Below are 21,159 nucleotides of genomic sequence, written 5' to 3' on the forward strand. Positions count from 1 at the left end.
TGTCTTCACTTTAACAGGGAAACCCAAACCTTTTCCAGCATGACATTTGTGCACAAAGCCAGCTCCATGAAGATATTCATTGCATGGGTTGGAAGATGTAGAAGATCACCTGTAATAGATCTCCAACCCTATTGAACAAGATGAACAAAATCTTCACAAAATCTAGTGGAACATCTGCCCAGACGAATGGAAATGGAGACTCAATGTGGAATGGTATGCTCCAAAAGAAGCACATACCAATCTTATGATCAGGTGTCTACAAACATTTGGCTGTGGTGTATATGCTCAGCTATCACTTTGAGTAATGAAAGAATTTTGCTAACAGTAAATTACAAGCTTCTCCTCGTCTCGTCTGCTTTTTTTATGACTCACGCTTGACCGCGATATTGTACTTGTTGCTAAATGAATGCTTCTGAATCTTCATGCCACTGTGCTTCAGGATAATAGGCAGCCATCTAATAAAGAAAGATGAGCAGTGCAGCGAGCAGACGGGAGCTGAACCGTTACCGTCCTTCACCCAGAGACCTATACACGGAGTCACAGACAGGAGACAGAAGTCCCGGCTGTGAGTGATGTGGCCTTTATTACAGTAAACACTGCTCTTGTGCAGTGAGGGGAAGCGACTGGGAATTAAATTAAAATGTAATAAAAGTGTTCAGAAAGGTTCCTGAGGTTCCTGTCACTGTGATAGCACACAGACAAAACTTGAGTGATGTGAATAGAAGAACCGGGAAGATTTGTTGGACTGAAGCAGCTAGATGATGATGATTTGTGTTTTTCTGGACTCAACCTTTGAGACTGTATGGAGTTCATTAACTTCAGTTCAGCTGGACACTTTATATTATCTAATTCAACCTGGCCAATTCGCTGGCGCACAAAATAACGTCCTGATTTCAGCTGAGTCATGTGATCAAAACAGCCTCTTTTTTTTTCATTAAATTAGAAAATTAGACTTTTTTTTTTGAAGTTTTCCATTTAATTTACCTTATTTCTAAAGCACTAAAAAAGTTATAAAGTGGAAATCTATACTTTAAGCCTCATTATTAATAATGAGTGAGAAAAAACTCCTTGAGATGGCATGCAGGAGAAACCTTCAAAAGACTTATCCTAATCTGGGTGACACTGAATGTCCATTAATTACAGTTCCATCATTGTTGAGGTGCTGTTCAGTGATTGGTGCTGAAATGCAGAAGTGTTCATGCAAACTGTGGTCCTGAGCCAACTGTAGCAGTCTGTTTATATTAATTACAGTCCAAATCCATTCTCAAAGTTCTTGAGTGGCTCAGTAGGTTCATGGATCTTTAGGCTGTTCATGTATAACTATTCTCAGCTACAAAGAGTGGTCTCCATTTCAAGGCTTCAGGATGAATCAGAAGAGAAGAACGGGGACAGGAACACTGGTTAATATATATATATATATATATATTATACGCCGGGGCGATTAAAGAGCACCATGTAACCCCATAGTCCTGGTGAGAGTGTGTGTGAATTATGAGTTCTCTCGCTCTGTGTGTGTGTGTGTGTGTGTGTGTGTGTGTGTAACTATAGAAACCTCACTCCTTATAAAGGTCTGATGCGCAGGAGAATGGAACGCTGACCTGCATCCATTATTCACACAGAGATCTCATCTATCACACACTTTTACTTTTCATACTCAAGTCCATTCAGAAGCGAAAACCTTTATTCCACTGAGGAGTACATGATTTTTTTTTTTTGTCTGCTTTTCTACATTATATGCATGGGCAAAAGGGACACCTGACTATATATATATATAAAGTATATATAACATTTTACAAAATCGAAAAGAAGCGAAATATAAATCAAATCAATGTTTGGTGTGACCACACTTTGTACTGGGATTTTGTAGGATCAGAATCAGGTGTATGATGAACCGAATTGCAACAAGCAGGTGCTAATAATCAGCAATTTCATATTTAGTTTGAAAGGCAGTCATGATCTGAAGCAGAAACAGCTGTGTAGAAGCTTTAATCTGGGTATTTGACTGTAGAAGACTGTAGCAAGGACATCAATTATAATCGCACACTCTGGTGCTCATGGTAGTTTTTTCTCTCTCTCTCTGTCTCTGTCTCTCTCTGGTCTTTTATATTGTTTATGATTTATATAATATATATAATCACACTCTTGATATCACCCAAATGAGTCTGGTTCCTCTCACGGATTCTTATACCATCTAAGGGAGTCGCCACAGTCGCCCCAGGCTGCTCATCACAGATAAAATACTGTACATCATTCACTTATATTACAATTTTATGTTTTCTAATTTTTACGTTAAAACAAAAATCAAGCTATTTTGAGGAACCACAAAGAAACGGGCGATGTTGAGAAGTATAGATGCAGTGGATGGCCAAGGAAACTTAATGCAGTGGATGAAGGACACACCATGCTTAACTCCCTTATCAACATTGAAAGTCCAGAGTGCCAAAGAACTGATGGAAACCAGTGAGACCCGGGTACACCCATGTACTGGGAAGTCTGGCCAGAAGTGGTCTTTATGGAGGAATTGCATCCAAAAATCCATACGTTCGACACAGAAACAAGACTAATCGAATTAACTATGGTAGCAGGTGCTCTGGACTGATGAGTCAAAATGTGAAATATTTGGCTGTAGGATTTGGCTGGAGAGCTTTACAATAACGAGTGTCTGCAGGCTACAGTGAAGCATGGTGGAGGTTCTTTTTGCAAGTTTGGACCTGCATTTCTGCAAACAGAGCTGGAGATTTGGTCAGGATTAATGCTGAGATATCCAGGCAGATATTTCTCCATAATGCAATACTATCAGCGAGGCATTTGTTTAATCCCACATTTATTCTGCAGCAGACAATGAACCCTAACATACAGTCAATGTCATTAAGAACTATCTTCAAAAACAACCAGACCTGTTCTAAACATGTAGGAAAATAATTTTAGATACTTGACTTTTCATCTGTATGTGGTTCTTCTCCAAACTTTTACCACAAAGTTGGATGTACACAATTGTATAGGATTTTTTCGGATGTGGGAGCATGAAATTTTCCTTTCACTGAAACTAGGAGACCCAAACGGGAGAAACACCAGCTCCATGAAGATATGCTTTCCATGTTTTGGAGTGGAAGATCTCTAAAAATTAAGTAGAACATCTTCCCAGAAGATGAGTAGTGGAGATTATTAGATGGATGGATGGATGGATGGATGGATGGATGGATGGATGGATGGATGGATGGATAGATAGATAGATAGATAGATAGATAGATAGATAGATAGATAGATAGATAGATAGATAGATAGATAGATAGATAGATTATGTCTCATTTCTTTCTCTGTCTTCCTCGCTCTCTTTTTTCAGCCGAACTGAGGGAAAACCTGCAGAGGTTCGTGGAGGAGACGAACCAGCGGCGTCCCGACTTCATTAAGATGGTGCGCCACAGCAGGCAGGAGGGTCTGATCCGTGCCCGTGTGAGCGGCTGGAGGGCGGCCAGTGCACCCGTCGTGGCTCTGTTCGATGCCCATGTGGAGTTTAATGTAGGATGGTGAGTGGATCGAAGATATTGTGTATGGTTCAGAAGGCTGGTTGCGCCCTGGGTGTAATTCACACGCAAGCTGACAGCTTATTATTCCAGCGGAGTCTCATGCGAGGGTGTTCCCGGGAACAGGCGGCGGCTCAGCAGGTCGTCGTGATGCTTTCCGTATTTTTGTAAATAAATCGAGTGAGCTGAGGAGCGGATTTCTGTTTGCGCACACAGTGTAATTTGATTTTCTGTCTAAATGTGTTAAGGCAACAGTTTTGGGTGTGATACTGGAACAAGATGCTCAAAAAGACGCAACCAGACCTTGTACATAATCATTAGTTTTATTGTCATTGAAAAAATGTTTAGATGGAGTGCATTAAATGAGATTATGTTTAATTATAGATCATCAGTGCTCTTTGCTTTTAGTCACGCTCAATTATAGTTGTTTTTTTATGCCCAAGAATGAAGTCAATGTGTATCGTTGCTGCTCCACAGTTCAAGACTCTTCACTTCGGCTTACGACCTTTGCATTCGTTTCATATGTTCATCGCCGTGTGGTTTCCATCGTCGCCCTCTCCCCTCACAAAAACACTGCAGGTGATAGATTTTGGATTTGACACCATGGAATGGTCCTCAACGTTCTTGGGATTGGCTCCGGATTCCTGTCTAGGACTAATCTCTTACTGAAGATAAGCGACAAGGATGAAACCACACATTAGGGTGTAACAGGAACTAAAGAGGGTTCCAATGCATAGTCAAACACTATACAGACAAAAGCATTGGAACACCTGAGCGTTCCTTCAATATGTGGTTCTTCTCCAAACTGTTACCACAAACCTGGAGGCACTCAATTTTAAAGGATGTATGAGCGTCTTAGGATGTATAAGCATGTAATTTTCCCTACAATTAAACTAGGAGATCCAAAACTGTTCCAGCAGGACATTCGTGCTCAATACGAGCTCCATGAAGATATGCTTAATGATTGGATGCTGTGGAAGATCTCACCAGGCTTCACACATTTCCACAAAACCTAGTGGAACATCTTCCCAGAAGAGTAAAGGTTCTTATAACAGGAAATGGCGATGCAAATTTTAGTCTGTATTACGTAGTTTCTTGTGTTTTTCTTCCGTTATTGTAACTCGTTATTGGTTTATCTTCTCAGTCTTTACCAGGTCTTGTTTTCTATGGGTTTTTTTCTGGTGTTTGAGTTACTTGATTGTTTTGAACCTTTCCTCAATGTCCTGTTATGATTTATACTTGTGTTATTTCGATACTTGGTATTTAACCCATGACCCAAATTATGATTTGGTGATTATAGTGGATTACATGTCATGAAAAGTCTGCTAAGTTCATCCAATTACAGTCCTGCATCTTCAACTTCTTTAGAAATCATGAAGGACCCCACAAAAAAAACCTTGCTGACACACTAACTGTTATAGATATAGTATGTGTCCATAATTAGAAATTAATTAGTAATTCATTTCAACTTTATTGTCCTTATGTAAAGTACATGTACAGAGCCAATAAAATAAATAAATATGGGTGGAATAGACAGTAATACTACAATAATGCAATAATAAACATAAGTTATGGATGGTGCAAAAATGCATAGTGGATGAAAAGGTGCAATACAGACAACAAAGTGACAGTGGGTGGTCCTGGGTGTGTTTTTCTACAGGGCCGAACCCATCTTACACAGAATCCAGGAGGACCGGCGGCGTGTGATATCCCCTTCTTTCGACAACATTAAATTCGACACGTTCGAGATAGAGGAGTATCCTCTATCAGCGCACGGATTCGATTGGGAGCTCTGGTGTCGCTACCTGAACCCACCCAGGAGCTGGTGGAGTCAGAAGAACCACACAGCACCCATCAGGTACCACAGAGAAAATGCGAGTAGTATGTCTGTCACGCGGTAGATGGCGTTAATCTAGAACTCAGTTTGTTCTAACATCTTGAAGGAGTCCTGCGCTGATTGGCTGCTTTGTGGTGGAGAGGCGGTACTTTGAGGAGATTGGATTGCTGGATGAAGGCATGGAGGTGTACGGAGGAGAGAACGTGGAGCTGGGAATCAGGGTGAGACGTTTCTCTATATATTGAATGCACACATTATACTGTATTACACACCATACATTACACCAACTTCAATGGCAGATGCTAATATTAATAAACTAATTCAACAAAGTTTTTTTGTTAGGACACGTTTAATATTTAGAGAAGGAGTCTCCAGTGTTGGTGTTTTTGTAAAACCTTGTCAGACACAACAATACTTATTGCAAGGAACTTCCATAACATTAAAGGTAACTATAACTAGATAAAAAAAAAATCTTTATCAGATTGATATCAGTTGATCAGCTTCTTCACACCATCCATGCGCAAATTATTCACCTTTTATCGGTTCACGTTTACGTGATCACGTGTTTTTTCTTCCACATGTAAATATAGTGTATTATATTTCTTCCTAAATCGAATGGCTTTAATTTTCCGTGGCCGTTTTTTAGCTCCAGGAGGGGACACATGTCATCCTAAACCATGCAGGAGTAGAGCTCTGTTAAACATCTCCAACATCTACAGCATTTTTATAGAGCAATGTGCGATTGCAGGCGAACTCGCTCCAACCTTTAGCTCTCACATTGAGCATCACTGATCGGTCCTGCTGACCCTATAATTACCAGACACATTCTGAATAGAATGTACCACACACACACACACACACACACACACACACACACACACACACACACGGTTCTGCACAAAGAAACAGCCATCTGGTCGCTTCAGGATGCTGCTTTCAGTTTTGCAGAACCACTGAGTGCTGTCTGTTAATGAGGCGTGATAAAATCGCATTACTCCCAGCTGTTAATGTACGGGTTAGCCCAAACCCCCAAACCCCCAAACCCCCAAACCCACGAACATTTGTGTTGTTCAAAAATCAGTGCAAACATTTGGACGATTTTTCTATTCAAAGGAGAAACGGTTTAAAGTGTTCCATATAGAAGGCAGGAATCATGCAGGGAAAGTTCTGTGTATTCAGAGTTGAGTTGCGACGCTGCTTGAATGGGGGTCAGATTATCTGTGTATGGAAATTAGGTTTTTTTTGTGGCGTATGTAATCACGCTCTTCTGTGAAAATGTTAGTGATACACATTTAAATTGAATTTATACACACCGTTTTACGAACGAGTTACATTCCAAACGAGCGTTCGTACCATGAATTTGTTCGTAAGTTGTTACTGTGTTCATTATTGACTACGCATATCTCCTAATGATGTAAGAGCTATAAATACTATTAAATAAACAATAAAATATACAAAAACAAATCAGAATAATTTAAATAATGTATACGCTATTTTGTATTGAGTAATAAAAAAATTATACGAATTAATAAATATACAATTTATTTAAAAACATTTATTCACCCAAATCCAGTGCGCATCATGTAGACGCGTTACGGTCAACAACTAGCTAGCGGTGGATCTCCTCTGTTTAAAATTATTATTATTATTTTTTTTTTTATGTTCTGAGTGTCTGTATTATTAATTAAATATGAATTATCACCAAAAGAAATGTATCCATTATTATTGTTGTTGTTTAGAGTAAAAAATATTACTATTTTTTATATTATTTTTATCATCGTTATCATTGTTGTTAAAAGGGAAAAGATTACTATTTTTTAAATCATTTTTATTCTTTTTATTATTGTTGTGAGTAAAAGATCGGACTTTTAAATATTATTTTTATAATTATTTTAGTTGTTAAAAGTGAAAATATTAATATTTTTTTATATTATTTTTATCATCATTATTATTGTTGTTGCGGGTAAAAATATTACTTTTTAAAATAATTTTATCATCGTTATTATTATTATTTATTATAATAAATATTACAATTAATTAAAAAAATGAAACGATAATATAATAATAATAATAATAATAATAAATCCAGATTATTATTATTTTTAGTTAATTTATGTAATGAATTTTATTACCTAATGAATGTTATAGCTCTGTAGACTAATTAAATGACTATAACTAATTAAAATGCAAAATTCGATTTATAACAAATAGTCAGCAGCCTGACTAATTGTTAAGAACTATTAAAATCCAGATGAGAGTTAGTGGCTTGTAATCAGCAGCACAGACTCTCTGATGAATAATTATCAGGGTGGGTCCTTTTGTGTGGGGAAAGAATTTAAATCAATATAATTAATAAAGTTGATCTGATTTACTTTTACGGTATTCGGCAGACACATTTATCCAGAGCAACTGTTTCATTTATACATCGGAGGAGTTGAGAGTTCAGGGCCTTGCTTAAGGGCCCAGAAGTGACAGTTTAGTGGTGTTAGGATTTGAACTTCTGACTTTCTGATTACAAATCTGACATTGTGACCACTGTGCTTCATGAAGGTTTAATTTAATTAATTAAATATTTTGGATATTATTTCGTTATTCATGATGGATGGATAGATAGATGGATAGATGGATGGATGGATGGATGGATGGATGGAAGAACAGATGGATAGTAGAACAGATAGATGGTTGTAGTTGAATATAGAGTACATATTGGATGGATGGATGGATGGATGGATGGATGGATGGATGGATGGATGAATGGATGGAGGACGGATGGATGGGTGGATAAGTGAATGGATGAATGAATGAATAAATATGAATGAATGTGAAAATTGATGGATAGTTAAATGATGGATGACTTGTATATGAATGGATGGATTATCAATAGATGATGGAAGAGGGTGGCCAAATGGATGGATGGATGGGTGCATGGATAGATGGATGGATGGATGGATGGATGGATGGATGGGTGGATGTATGGATGGATGGATGGAGTGATGGAGGGATAGATGGGTGGGTTATCAGTGCAAAGCTGGATAGTTGGAATGTTGATGGATGGATGGATGGATGGATGGATGGATGGATGGATGGATGGATGGATGGATGGATTGATGGATGGATGGTTAAATGTTGGATTATTTATTTAGAAATAGTTGGATTATTGATAGATGGCTGGCTGGATGATAAATGGATCGAGGATCTATAGTGGATGGATGGATGGATGGATGGATGGATGGATGGATGGATGGATGGATGGATGGAATGGTTATTGGTGGCTGTATGGATCATACATGGATGGATTTTATGCAAACATCTGAAAAGGAAAAAGGAACTGAGTGCAATTTTGTAATTCTTAGTGCGTGTGTGTGTGTGTGTGTGTGTGTGTGTGTGTGTGTGTGTGTGTGTGTGTGTGTGTGTGTGGAGGGATTTACCACAGTCAGAGGATAATGGCCCTTGGCAGCGCAGCTTCCCTCTGCTTCTGCTGTCTTCATCCTAAAGCTCTTCAGTTAAAGGCTGCATTGGAACCGTACGCATCGCTAAGCCCCGGTTTCTCTCTCGATTAGCCGATTAGCGCTAATGCACAGAGACTCTCACTCTTTCTTCTTTCACTCCCCATTCACCTGAAATACCATCAGGGAAATAAATCTCTTATTGACACTGAAACCTCAAACCAAGGCCAGATCCACACCTAAGAACATCCCATTCCTCTTTTTCCTATTCCTATAGGAACCTCCACTCTTCCAGGAAGATGTTCCACTAGATTTGTGGAGATTCTTCCAGTCACAATGGTGTTAGTGAAGTCAGGTACTGATGTAGGTGATGTGAGGAGGCCTGGGGTGCAGTCTGCATTAATAATGAACCCCAAAGTTGTTAAATAGTGTTTGGAGCTCTTTAGCACTTCCACTCCAACCCATGGAAATCACATCTTCATGGGTTCTGAGATCACAGGAAATAGTTGTGTTTATGAGCAGAGATCTTCATCTAATAGATGTAATAGATAAGGAGAGCATGAATCGAGCGAGCGTATGATCACGACTGCTCTTTTGGAACTAGATAAAGAAAGCAAAGCCGCCCTCAAGCTCGTCGTTCTGCTCTGCTTCAGCGAATTATCTCAGCGTTTAAACAGCATTAGAACAGGGACGTTTCTGCCGGCTGGAGGAGAAACCGGAGATCGTTCATCCACAGATCATCAGCGCTGTTATCAATAATGATGCAAATGAACCATTCTGCCGGCGAATCAGAGTGCTGAACATCTGTCTCCTCTCTGTTTGCTTTTTTCACATAGTGAACGTTGTTTTCAGGGGAATGTGGTTTCTCGCTGTCACTCTTAGTTCTCCTGAGGAAACACAAAGCTTTGTGCTGACTGCAGATACGACAGAGTGATGCACAGAAACACGGCTCACTCACTGCTCTTTATTATTATTATTATTATTATTATTATTATTATTATTATTATTATGGCTGTCATTATTTTGTTCTAATCGACGTGTCCATCATAAAATGATAATAATAATAATATAAATATAAATATAATACTGCTTCATTTACAACTTGCTAATTATTGTAGAATCCCTAAAAAAAAGACAGATGGATCATCCATCTGTATTTTTTTAGGGATTCTACAATAATTACAATAATGGAACGATTGAGATATGGATGGATGGATGGATGGATGGAACTGATGAATAGACAAAAGGATAGATGAACTGATAGATAGACAGACAGACGGACGGACAGACAGACAGACGGAATGAATGAATGAACTGATGAATAGACAAAACGATAAATGAACTGATGGATAGACAGACAGATGGATGGATGGATGGATGGATGGATGGATGGATGGATGGATGGATGGATGGATGGAATGCACAAAATAGTTATCAGAGCATTAGTAAAGAATGTGTAAAATTAGGAGAGAGAAAGAAAATGAAAATGAGAAACATGAAGAAAGAATAATTTGACTGTGTGTGTGTGTGTGTGTGTGTGTGTGTGTGTGTGTGAGAGAGAGAGAGAGAGAGAGAGAGCTAGAGAGAGAGAGAGAGAGAGAGAGAGAGTTTGAAAGAAACATGAATGTAGGTGGTGACACTCAGCAGGAGTTCAGTGGGTGGATGGAAAGGAATAGGTGCACAGACACACAGACACACACACACACACACACACACACACACACACACACACACACACAGCAGATCTTCCTGACCTGTAGCACTTTTGTACTATAGAGCAGTCAGCTAGATCCAAATTCAGCATATTTTTGTGCAAACATGCTGCAATTTCTGAACCCCACATTGCATTCAGCTATGCTCACACACACACACACACACACACACACACACACACACACACACACACACACACACACACCAAGACACTTCAAAACACACACTCCAGCACACTCCAACACACACCAACACACTCCAGCACACACCAGCAACACAAAAACTTTAACACAAACACACACACACACACACACACACACACACACACACACACACACACACACACCAACACACTCCAGCACACACGAGCAACACAAACAAACTTTAACACACACACACACACACACACACACACACACACACACACACACACACACATACACATACACACTCCAGCACACTCCAGTATGCTAACACAGTGTATGGGTGGGGACAAAGTCATGGACAGACAGAAGTGATTTCCTGTCGTAGCTTCCTCATTATTCCTGATGCTGTAACGCGCTCATACCCTGAGCTCAGAGGCTTCGAGGCTTTAATCTGCTCTGTGCATCTTAATAAACTGTGATAAATGGCCACCATGGGGATCTTTTCCTTTTTTTATTTTAACATGACATTTAGAGCAATTGGCACCTTCAGATCTTTAGTGAGATGGATATCTGCACTGAGTTAATGCCAAAGGACGACCTCACAATGTTCCGTATTACCATCAAACCTGATTTATATTTCCCTCACTGACGGATTTAAAACTCTTTTGAACGAACGCCAGATTTTCTGTTTTTAAAAAAATAAATCCATATCATGACAAGGATGTGGGATGCAGAGGATCAGCCATGATACAGCACCCCTGGAGTACAGAGGGTTAAGGGCCTTGCTCAAGGGCCCAAGTCATCAGTAAAGCTGTAGTAAGTCAAATAAAGACACCATACCACTGTGGTGAGCAGAAGACCATATCAGGTTCCACTCCTGTCAGCCAAGAACAGGATTCTGAGTCATCATCGGACACACATAGGGACAAATTGGGCAGTGGAAGATCTTCAGATCTTTAAGTCATTGTTATCAAGCATTCAGGCAAAATATACAACTAGACGATCATGTAGTGGCGGCGTGATGCATCAGATCATGCAGATACAGGTTGATATCTCCATATCAATCATCAGAAAAAAGAAAAAGTCTGATCTTTGGCGTGGTTGTTGGGGACAGATTGACTGGTTTGAGATCTTTTCATAGACTGCTGATCTCCAGGGATTTTTATACACAGCAGTCCCTAGAGTTTACGCGTCATGGTGCAAAAAATAAAAAACATTCAGGTAGAAACGTCTTGTTGGGGCCAGACAGCTGGTTCGAGTTGACAGGAAACTTCGATAATGACTCCATACAACCGTGGTGAGCTGAAAAGCATCTTGAAATGTACAACATGGAGATGTATAGAAGAAGTCCACTTGGGTTTCATTCAACCAAGAACAGGATTCTGAGGAAATGTTGACACAGAATGGAGCACATTTGGGTAGATCTTCAGACGTGCAGATTGAGAACGATTGTGACATTTTAGAAATTATTCTGATAGAAAATAAAATCAGTTTTAGAAACTGTGTGTGTGTGTGTGTGTGTGTGTGTGTGTGTGTGTGTGTGTGTGTGTGTGTGTGTATTTTCTAAGGTGTGGTTGTGCGGGGGTAGCGTGGAGGTCCTCCCCTGCTCCAGAATAGCTCATATCGAACGAGCCCACAAGCCGTACACAGACGACTTGGCAGCTCACGTGCGCCGGAACGCCTTCCGAGTGGCCGAAGTGTGGATGGATGAGTTCAAGAACCACGTGTACATGGCCTGGAACGTTCCACTGCAGGTGAAACAACCCAGCAAACAGTAGTAGATCTTCATATTGAAAGCTGTGGTCATGACCAAATTGCCTCTGTATGTGTGTGTGTGTGTGTGTGTGTAGGACTCAGGGATCAATATTGGAGATATCAGTGAGAGGAAGCTCCTGAGGGCGAAGCTGCATTGTCGGCCATTTCGCTGGTTCCTGAAAAACATTTACACTGAGATGCGAACGTACGCCGACACCATCGCTTACGGTGAGGTGAGAAACACACACCTTCATGTTTCTGAACATCGGGAGATCTTTCTAATGGAACGTTGGAGATTAAAAGTGAAAAAAAAATCTCGAACAGAATAAGCAGTGGTCAGTGGTCGAAAGAGGACCCCCGCAGAAGTAGTGAGCATGCACAATTAAAGCAAACACTGAGTTCAATACCCCAGAATGCAATGCTCTGAAAGCTGATCAGGTTAAACAGAGTGTACAGGTGAAGAGCTGAAAGAGCTGGAGCTTAAAGCAACAGCTAAAACCCACCATACTGCAATACACTCCAGCACACACACACCAATACACTCCAGAACACTCCAGCACACACACCAATACACTCCAGAACACTCCAACACACACACAATACACTCCAGCACACACACACCAATACACTCCAGAACACTCCAACACACACACCAATACACTCCAACACACACACACCAATACACTCCAACACAGACACACCAATACACTCCAGCACACACACCAATACACTCCAGCACACACACCAATACACTCCAGCACACACAATACACTCCAGCACACACACCAATACACTCCAGCACACACACCAATACACACACCAATGCACTCCAGCACACACACAATACACTCCAACACAGCTACACCAATACACTCCAGCACACACACCAATACACTCTAACACAGACACACCAATACACTCCAGAACACTCCAACACACAAACCAATACACTCCAGCACACACACACCAATACACTCCAGAACACTCAAGCACACACTCCAGCACACACACCAATAAACTCAGAACACTCCAGCACACACACCAATACACTCCAGCACACACCAATACACTCCAACACAGACACACCAATACACTCCAGAACACTCCAGAACACTCCAGCACACTCCAGCACACACACCAATACACTCCAGAACACTCCAGCACACACACCAATACACTCCAGCACACACACACCAATACACTCTAGAACACTCCAGCACACACACCAGCACACACCAATACACTCCAGAACACTCCAGCACACACACCAATACACTCCAGAACACTCCAGCACACACACACCAATACACTCCAGCACACACACCAATACACTCCAGAACACTCCAGCACACACACCAATACACTCCAGGACACTCTAGCACACACACACCAATACACTCCAGCACACACACCAATACACTCCAGAACACTCCAGCACACACACCAATACACTCCAGTAAACAAATTTATCATTTTTGAAAGAAAAAGACTGATATTTTAATAATTAGCTGTTCCTTTATGGATCATGGTGATGAATTGCTCGGTGTTGTGGACAGAAACGAGCTGAGCTCCAGGGTATTCAGGAAAGAAGCGTGGTCATTAGCAAGCACAACACCGAAGTCTATAAAATGCTTCTTTCTCGTCACGTCTTTCTGGTTTGTTTATTTGTCCCATGTGTTCTGTTTGTGCAGCTGAAGAATAGCTTGAAGCCGGATCTGTGTGTGGATCAGGGGCCCGACTCGGACAACATCCCTATCCTGTACCTCTGTCACGGCATGACGCCTCAGGTTGGCGCTCACTCTCTTTTTTATCACCACACACTGACCAGCGTAGAGCTGGTGTGCACATTGTTTATCTGTTTAGACACATTGGCTAAATATACAGGGTGGTGTAGGGAAAGGGGAAGTTTGGGAATTAGGAGTTTTTGACCTTGGAATGTTGGTGATTGTTTGGAACCGGAGCAGTGGAGTGGTGCACAACGAACGTTCGCTGTAAAAGCCTTTTATAAGAATGGTGAAAGTGCGAGTGCTGAAATGGGATTTCGGCATCATTACCAATTAGAACGTCACGATCGTATGGAAGTCCGGGTTTTTTTCTCGTGATCTCGCTGTAAAAAAAGTTATTTTCTCATTATCACAACTTAATTTTCTTGTGACACATAAGTGCATCTTCTAGAGGCAGCATCCTAGATAATAACCGTAACCATCACCGGTGCGATGATGGTGCCTTTCAAACATGCTCTTATTCCGAATGCTTTGAAAAATTACTACTTTTGTTTTGTCAAGATTACGAAAAAACAGGAAACAAAAGAAAGATTATAATGTATGTATCCGCTTCTGGACACACATCATTGCTGTGTCGAGCCGTTTCTTCTAAATGACGCACCATGTTATAATCGCATGAGGGACACGATCGTGACGTCATAACTGGTTATGATGAAATTTCTTTTCAGCACTCACACAATCACCATTATTATAAAAGGCTTTATAGTGAACGCTTATTGTGCACCACTCCACCACTCCATTATAAATAATGGTAAGGGGTTTAAAACGAGCTCACACTTCCAATCACCCACACCCCCAGGGTCAAAAACTCCCAATATTGTGATGCCTGTCTATTCCAACCATTCTTCCTCAAACCATGAGCACAAAGTTGGAGGCTTTTTTTTTTGTACACATTTGAATACGATGCATCTTCACTTGAACTAGGAGACCCAAACTTGGTCCAGCATGACAATACGCCTGTGAAAATCACAGGCATATTTACATTAGTACGAGTGGAGGATCTCCCGCTATAGAGCTTCACAACCATATTGAACATAATACATGTGAACACTGACTACACCCCAGGCCTCCTCACCTACATCAGACCCTGACTTTACTAACAGGCTTGTAGCTGAATGTGGAGAAAATCTGCATAATCTCCACCCAGAAGAGTGGAGGTTCTTATAAAAGCAAAAGGGATGTTCAGAAAGCACTAATGCATAATAAGGGATGACTATGCAGCAAGTTAGTTTACACCAAAAACAGGAAATGTATCTTAGCATGGACTTAATGCTCTGATATAAACTTTGGTAGGCGTCTTCGGCACCATGAGGTGAGTCTAGACAACGTGGTATAAATGTCCCGTTTTCACCAGGTTCATTCAATTCAGTTGATTTTTTATTTTGTAGAGCGCTTTTAACAACGGACACTGCAGAGATCAAGCAGTTATGAACGAATGTATGTTTGTTCCTTATAATTTTAAGTGTGTCCCTAATAAACAAGTCAGTGGCGACTGTGGTTTCATTAGATTTCATGAGGAAGAACCCATCCTCATCCTCAACCGTAATTAATGGTCCGCTAATTAATTTGGAATCACAAATAATTTTTTGTATAAAAAAAAAAACATGGGTAAAAACATCCAAGATAAAATATTTAATAAAAAAAATTAAACATTTTTTATTCAAAATTAAAGCTGAACTTTATGTAAATGTAAAATGGTCCACCTGATAGTCAAAGGAACATGTATGTAACTGCAAATCTATTAAAATAAAAGTCAGCTGTGAAAAACCTTTTAATTGTAAAATATGTTTATTATGCATAAATCCTTTTGAACAATTTGAAAATATATGAAAATATACAGTAAGTGATGCATATACAACATAGTTCTTATTGTCTTAATATAATGCATTTGGAAAAACCCCATGCTGACAATGTATAAAAAGTATGTTTTAAATCTTTGCAAATTTATTAAAAATTACAAATAAATAAATAAATAAATAAATCACATGTACATAAGTATTCACAGCCTTTGCTCACTACTCTGTTGAAGCTCCTTTGGCACCAGTTACAGCCTCAAGTCCTTTTGAGTTTAATGCTACAAGCTTGGCACACCAGTTTTTGGGCAGTTTCTCCCATTTTTCTTTGCAGAACCTCTCAAGCACCATCAGGTTTGGATGGGGAGCGTCGGTGCACAGCCATTTTTAGATCTCTCCAGAGATATTCAATCAGGTTCTGGGCCACTCAAGGACATTCACAAAATCGCCCTGTAGCCCTGCCTTTGTTATCTTGGCTGTGTGCTGAGGGTCAGTGTTCTGAGGTCTAGAGTGCCCTGGAGTAGGTTTTCATTAAGGAAATCTCTGTACATTGCTGCATTCATCTGTCCCTCGATCCTGAATAATCTCCCAGTTCCTGCTGGGAAAAAACATCCCCACAGCATGATGCTGCCACCACCATGCTTTACTTTAGCCAGGTAATGAGTGGTGCCTGGTTTCCTACAGACATGACACTTGGCATTCAGGCCGAAGAGTTCATTTTGGAATAAGGCTGGGACGTAACAAAATGTGGAAAAAGTGAAGCGCTGTGAATACTTTTCGGATGGACTGTATGATTGGTTTCTATTAATATCAGTGGCTGTGTTTGAAACATTTTGTATCAGGGGTCTCTGCAACATGTCTCTAGGCAACTAAGGGGTCTTTGACTTGAAAAACGTTGAAGACCCATGGATTAGTCCATCCAGATTAGTCTTAGATCATCCTGACCTCCTGGTACCCACCATTCCTGCTATATTCCTATAGGAATTACACCAAACTCCAAAGCACTTTCTGTTCAGTGAAGTTCTGGTTCTGCTTTCCTGTGATTGATTAGGCAACAGTTTAAGGGCCTGAAATTTTCAACTCAATGAGTCAACGTGCTTTGCCCCCGAAATTGCTTCTCGCGACTTTAATTGTTATTATTATTACTCTTGGCCTTTAAACAAAGCCTTTAACATTTGATATCGCAACTCAGTGACTGTAATCCTGTCTGGCTCGTAATTCATCTGAAAGAAAACCACCTTCCGAAATTCTTTCTCGCTCTTTAAATAAATCTACGTTCTGTCGCTGCAAACCGTACTCGGGCCAACAATAAGAGAAACGACTCAGCATAATTCTCTTATGGAAAAATCTTTAATTGCATGTCATCTGGAACTTTTCCCCTCTATTGTGTCCGGTGTGAAGGCTGAGCAGCTTTATCGCATGGCATTGTGCTGCGCTTGCATTTCTGCGTGTCGCTTTCCGAATCGCAAATGTGTTTGCCAGGAAACAAATGAAACCCTGACTAATATTAAATCCGTGAAACCCCAACTCGTTTTTTTTTTTTAGTCCTGTAGAACCGCCGTGCCTGAATGTGTAATGCTGTTTGGGTATGCATCAGCAAAAAAGAAGCAGGGGCGTATCCGATACGCCCGGGTTTGTCGGGTGTACACAAAGAAATGTGGATTTAATCGTTTGTTTTCATTCATTTTGACTAAGTCCTGACAGCGAAGACAACATCACCATCAATCTGGAATCTCTCTCTCTCTCTCTCTCTCTCTCTCTAACTGATTCTAAAGTGAGGATCCAGTAAATGTAAAATAAGATTTCCTGAAACCTGAAGCATCGGAGGTTCTGAGGTTCATTAGCATTTTGTTCGGTTAGCAGAAACGATCACATCTGCTAACATCGTGCTTAAATATGCTCAAAGGAGGAGACACACTTGTGCCAAGTGTAATACTACATCGTTTCTGCCGACGCTTTTTTCATCCAATTAGCAACGTTTGCACAAAAGTATTATAAATGCACTGTAATAAACAATGTCAACTACATTAGCATATTTATTTATGCATTTTTTAGTACAAAGTGTAACAATAAAAACAGGCATTGCAGAGCGTCGGGGGTTAAAGTGTAAGTGTAAAATTGTAATGTTCTGGTTACAAGCACAAAATCTCAACATTAATCTACACTATAGTAGAGTTCCTCCTCATCATCATCATCATCATCATCATCCTCATCATCAGTCAGCTAAAGCAGCGGTCCCCAACCTTTTATGCACCACAGACCGGCCTTTAAGGTGTGATGGATAAATACAACAAAATAAAATGATACGACCATAAAAAATAATTACTTTTCTAAATATAATAATAAACATGTTTTTTGTTCATTTTGCTCTCTTGGGGGTTTAAATTTAGTGGTAATGTGATTAGGTAGAGGATGAAGGTAAGACATGTGACCAAGGCATCATGACCTGCATCAAAAGTGAATCATAGACAGATGTGGCGGCGAGAATCCGGGAATTTTCCCAAATAAAACATTCAGAATCAGATAATAAATAAAACGGAAATAATGTAAGTTACGGATTCTTTCTGTGTGGCCCGGTACCAATTGACCCACAGACCGGTGCCAATACGCGGCCCGGGGGTTGGGGACCACTGAGCTAGAGGATTCATTTGTTTATTCTGCAGTGCCATTCATTCATTTTTTGTGGAGTGAATGGAACAAAAAAATTATTTCTCCATCCTCTACCACTGCTCTACTAATCCCTACATCCTCTACTATCGCTCCACTGATTTCTTCATCCTCTAACACTGCTTCAATAATACCTACATCCTCTACCACTATACCACTGTTTTCTCCATCCTCTACTATTGCTCCACTGATTTCTCCATCCTCTACCACTGCTCTACTAATACCAACATCCTCTACCACTGCTCCACTGATCTCTCCATCCTCTACCACTGCTCTACTGATTTCTCCATCCTCTACCACTGCTCTACTGATTTCTTCATCATCTACTATCGCTCCACTAATCTCCCCATCCACTACTGCTGCATCGCTGATCTCTCCATCCTCTCCCACTGCTCCACTGGCTGCACCATTTTTTGTCATACTTCACTGATCCCTCCATCCTCTACCACTGAACTCTCTGTTCTCTACCACTGCTCTACTCATCCCTTTATCCTCAATCACTGCACCAATCCTTACAACATTTTTTGACAAGCTTCAAGAGACTGAAAATTAACTTTTTATAGAGATGTTCCACAAGATTAAATGTAAATATGAACAGATCACGTGTTTGACTAGTCAATCTGTACTTAAAAAAAACTTCATGGTGGTCACAGTCACTCCACAGTTTGTTGATTATTTTCTTGTAACAGCCACAACCAAGTGATTTTTTTTTGTGTATGGATCTACTGTATTTATGAGTTGAAACACCATCATTTCTTTAATTTTCTCATCGTCTACCAGAAGTTAACACCGATCATTCTGTTCTGTAGATTGATCTCTGAAGGTCAGAATTGCTGCAGATTCTAATTTTTTTTACATCCCAGGTCTGAATTAGAAATACATTTCCACCACACATTTATTCTATTTATTTTAACTGAAGGCTACCTGTAATTGTGGAGGGTGTTGTATAATGTGCTTAACCCTCCATTTCTTCTGTCAGTGTATAGGAAGCTAGCTTTCACCCACTCAGTGCCACTTATTTTCCTGCAGAAAGCACTAAGCACCAAGCCTTTTCCACATCGCCGCACAGGCTTCTGTTTTAACCCTTTTTATTCCGATTTATCTGTAAATACCAACTTCTTGTTTTTCTTTTGTCTGAATTGGACCAAATGTTTTTGTTTTCTGTCTCAACAATAGACAAGAACAGGCAAAACCTAAATGGTATAAAAAGCAAATTATGGTAGATTCAAATCATGCACTATTTCAACTCAAATTTTTCTGTTAGTTGTTTTCCATAACAAAACTCAAATCCAGTGCAAGTAAATACAACCACAATTCCAAAATTGTTGGGACACTGTGTAAAATTTATTTAAAAACAATCAATGCAATGATTTGCGAATTTCACCTGGAACACAGAAAACATACTAAATGTTTAAACTAAAAAAATGTACCATGTTAAGAAAAAAAATACAGTCAATTTGGATTTAATGGCTACAACAGGTTTTAAAATAGTTGAAAAAGTCTGGAAAAAGTCATTGTTAATAAAATTTAACAGTTGGTGAAGTATTTTGCAACTAATAAGGTTAATTGACAACAGGTCAGTAGGATGATTGGGTATAAATAGTGTATCTTTACTATTTTATCTTAACTTCAGACTCTCTCAAAAGTAAAGATTGGCAGAGTTTCAATGATCTGTGACCGTGTCTACAAATTGTGGAACAATTTCAGAATAATGTTTCTCAACATCAAATTGCAAAACAGTTGAATCTCTCATAATTTACAGAACATAATATTATTAAAAGTTTCTTCAGGCCCTCAGGTGGCACTGCATTTAAAACAGTTATGGTTCTATAATGTAAATCACTGCATGGGCTCATGAACACCTCCAGAAATCATTGTCTGTAAACACAGTTTGCCATGTCATCCACAAATGCAAGTTAAATCTCTACCTATTTAAAGAAGAAGGCATGCATGAACATGATCCAGAAACGCTGCCATCCTCTCTGGGCCAAAGCTCATTTAATATGTACTGAGGCAATAGAAAAATGTTTTTGAAAACTATGGACACCACGTCCTCTGGACTAAAGAGAAGAGGGACCATTCGGCTTGTTATTAGTGCTCATTTCAAAAAGCTGGATCTCTGATGGTATCAGAGTGCATTAGTGTCTGTAGAATGGGAAGCTTGCACATTGGGAAAGGCTTCATCAATGCTGAACGGTATATACAGGTGTTAAAGCAACAAATGCTACTATTCAGAAAACTTCGTTTTCAGGGAAGGCCTTGCATATTTGAGCAAGACAATGCTACCTGAAAACTGCATCTATTACAACAGCATGACTTTGTAGTAGAAGGGTCCGGGTGCTGAATTGGCCTGCCTGCACTCTAGACCTTTCACCATTTGAATCATGAAACAAAAAATACAACAAAGGACACCTAGAACTTTTAAGCAGATTAATCCTCTATCAAACACGCATGGAATAACATTTCTGTCCCAAACTGATCTCCTCAGTTCCCA

General features: G+C 39.9%; 1 protein-coding gene across 1 annotated transcript in view; it reads left to right on the forward strand.

Annotated features, from left to right (window-relative positions):
• galnt18a (UDP-N-acetyl-alpha-D-galactosamine:polypeptide N-acetylgalactosaminyltransferase 18a) overlaps window positions 1–21,159 on the forward strand; it is an 87,171-nt gene that overhangs the window by 57,543 nt on the left and 8,469 nt on the right. Inside the window, exons 4-9 of the mRNA XM_046850450.1 lie at window positions 3,344–3,527; window positions 5,185–5,382; window positions 5,468–5,582; window positions 12,235–12,420; window positions 12,517–12,654; window positions 14,113–14,208. Of these exons, the coding sequence (XP_046706406.1) occupies window positions 3,344–3,527; window positions 5,185–5,382; window positions 5,468–5,582; window positions 12,235–12,420; window positions 12,517–12,654; window positions 14,113–14,208 (917 nt within the window). The remainder of the gene's footprint in view (window positions 1–3,343; window positions 3,528–5,184; window positions 5,383–5,467; window positions 5,583–12,234; window positions 12,421–12,516; window positions 12,655–14,112; window positions 14,209–21,159) is intronic.

Source organism: Silurus meridionalis, chromosome 5 (assembly GCF_014805685.1).
Source record: "Silurus meridionalis isolate SWU-2019-XX chromosome 5, ASM1480568v1, whole genome shotgun sequence".
In the NCBI taxonomy this organism is placed as follows: domain Eukaryota; kingdom Metazoa; phylum Chordata; class Actinopteri; order Siluriformes; family Siluridae; genus Silurus; species Silurus meridionalis.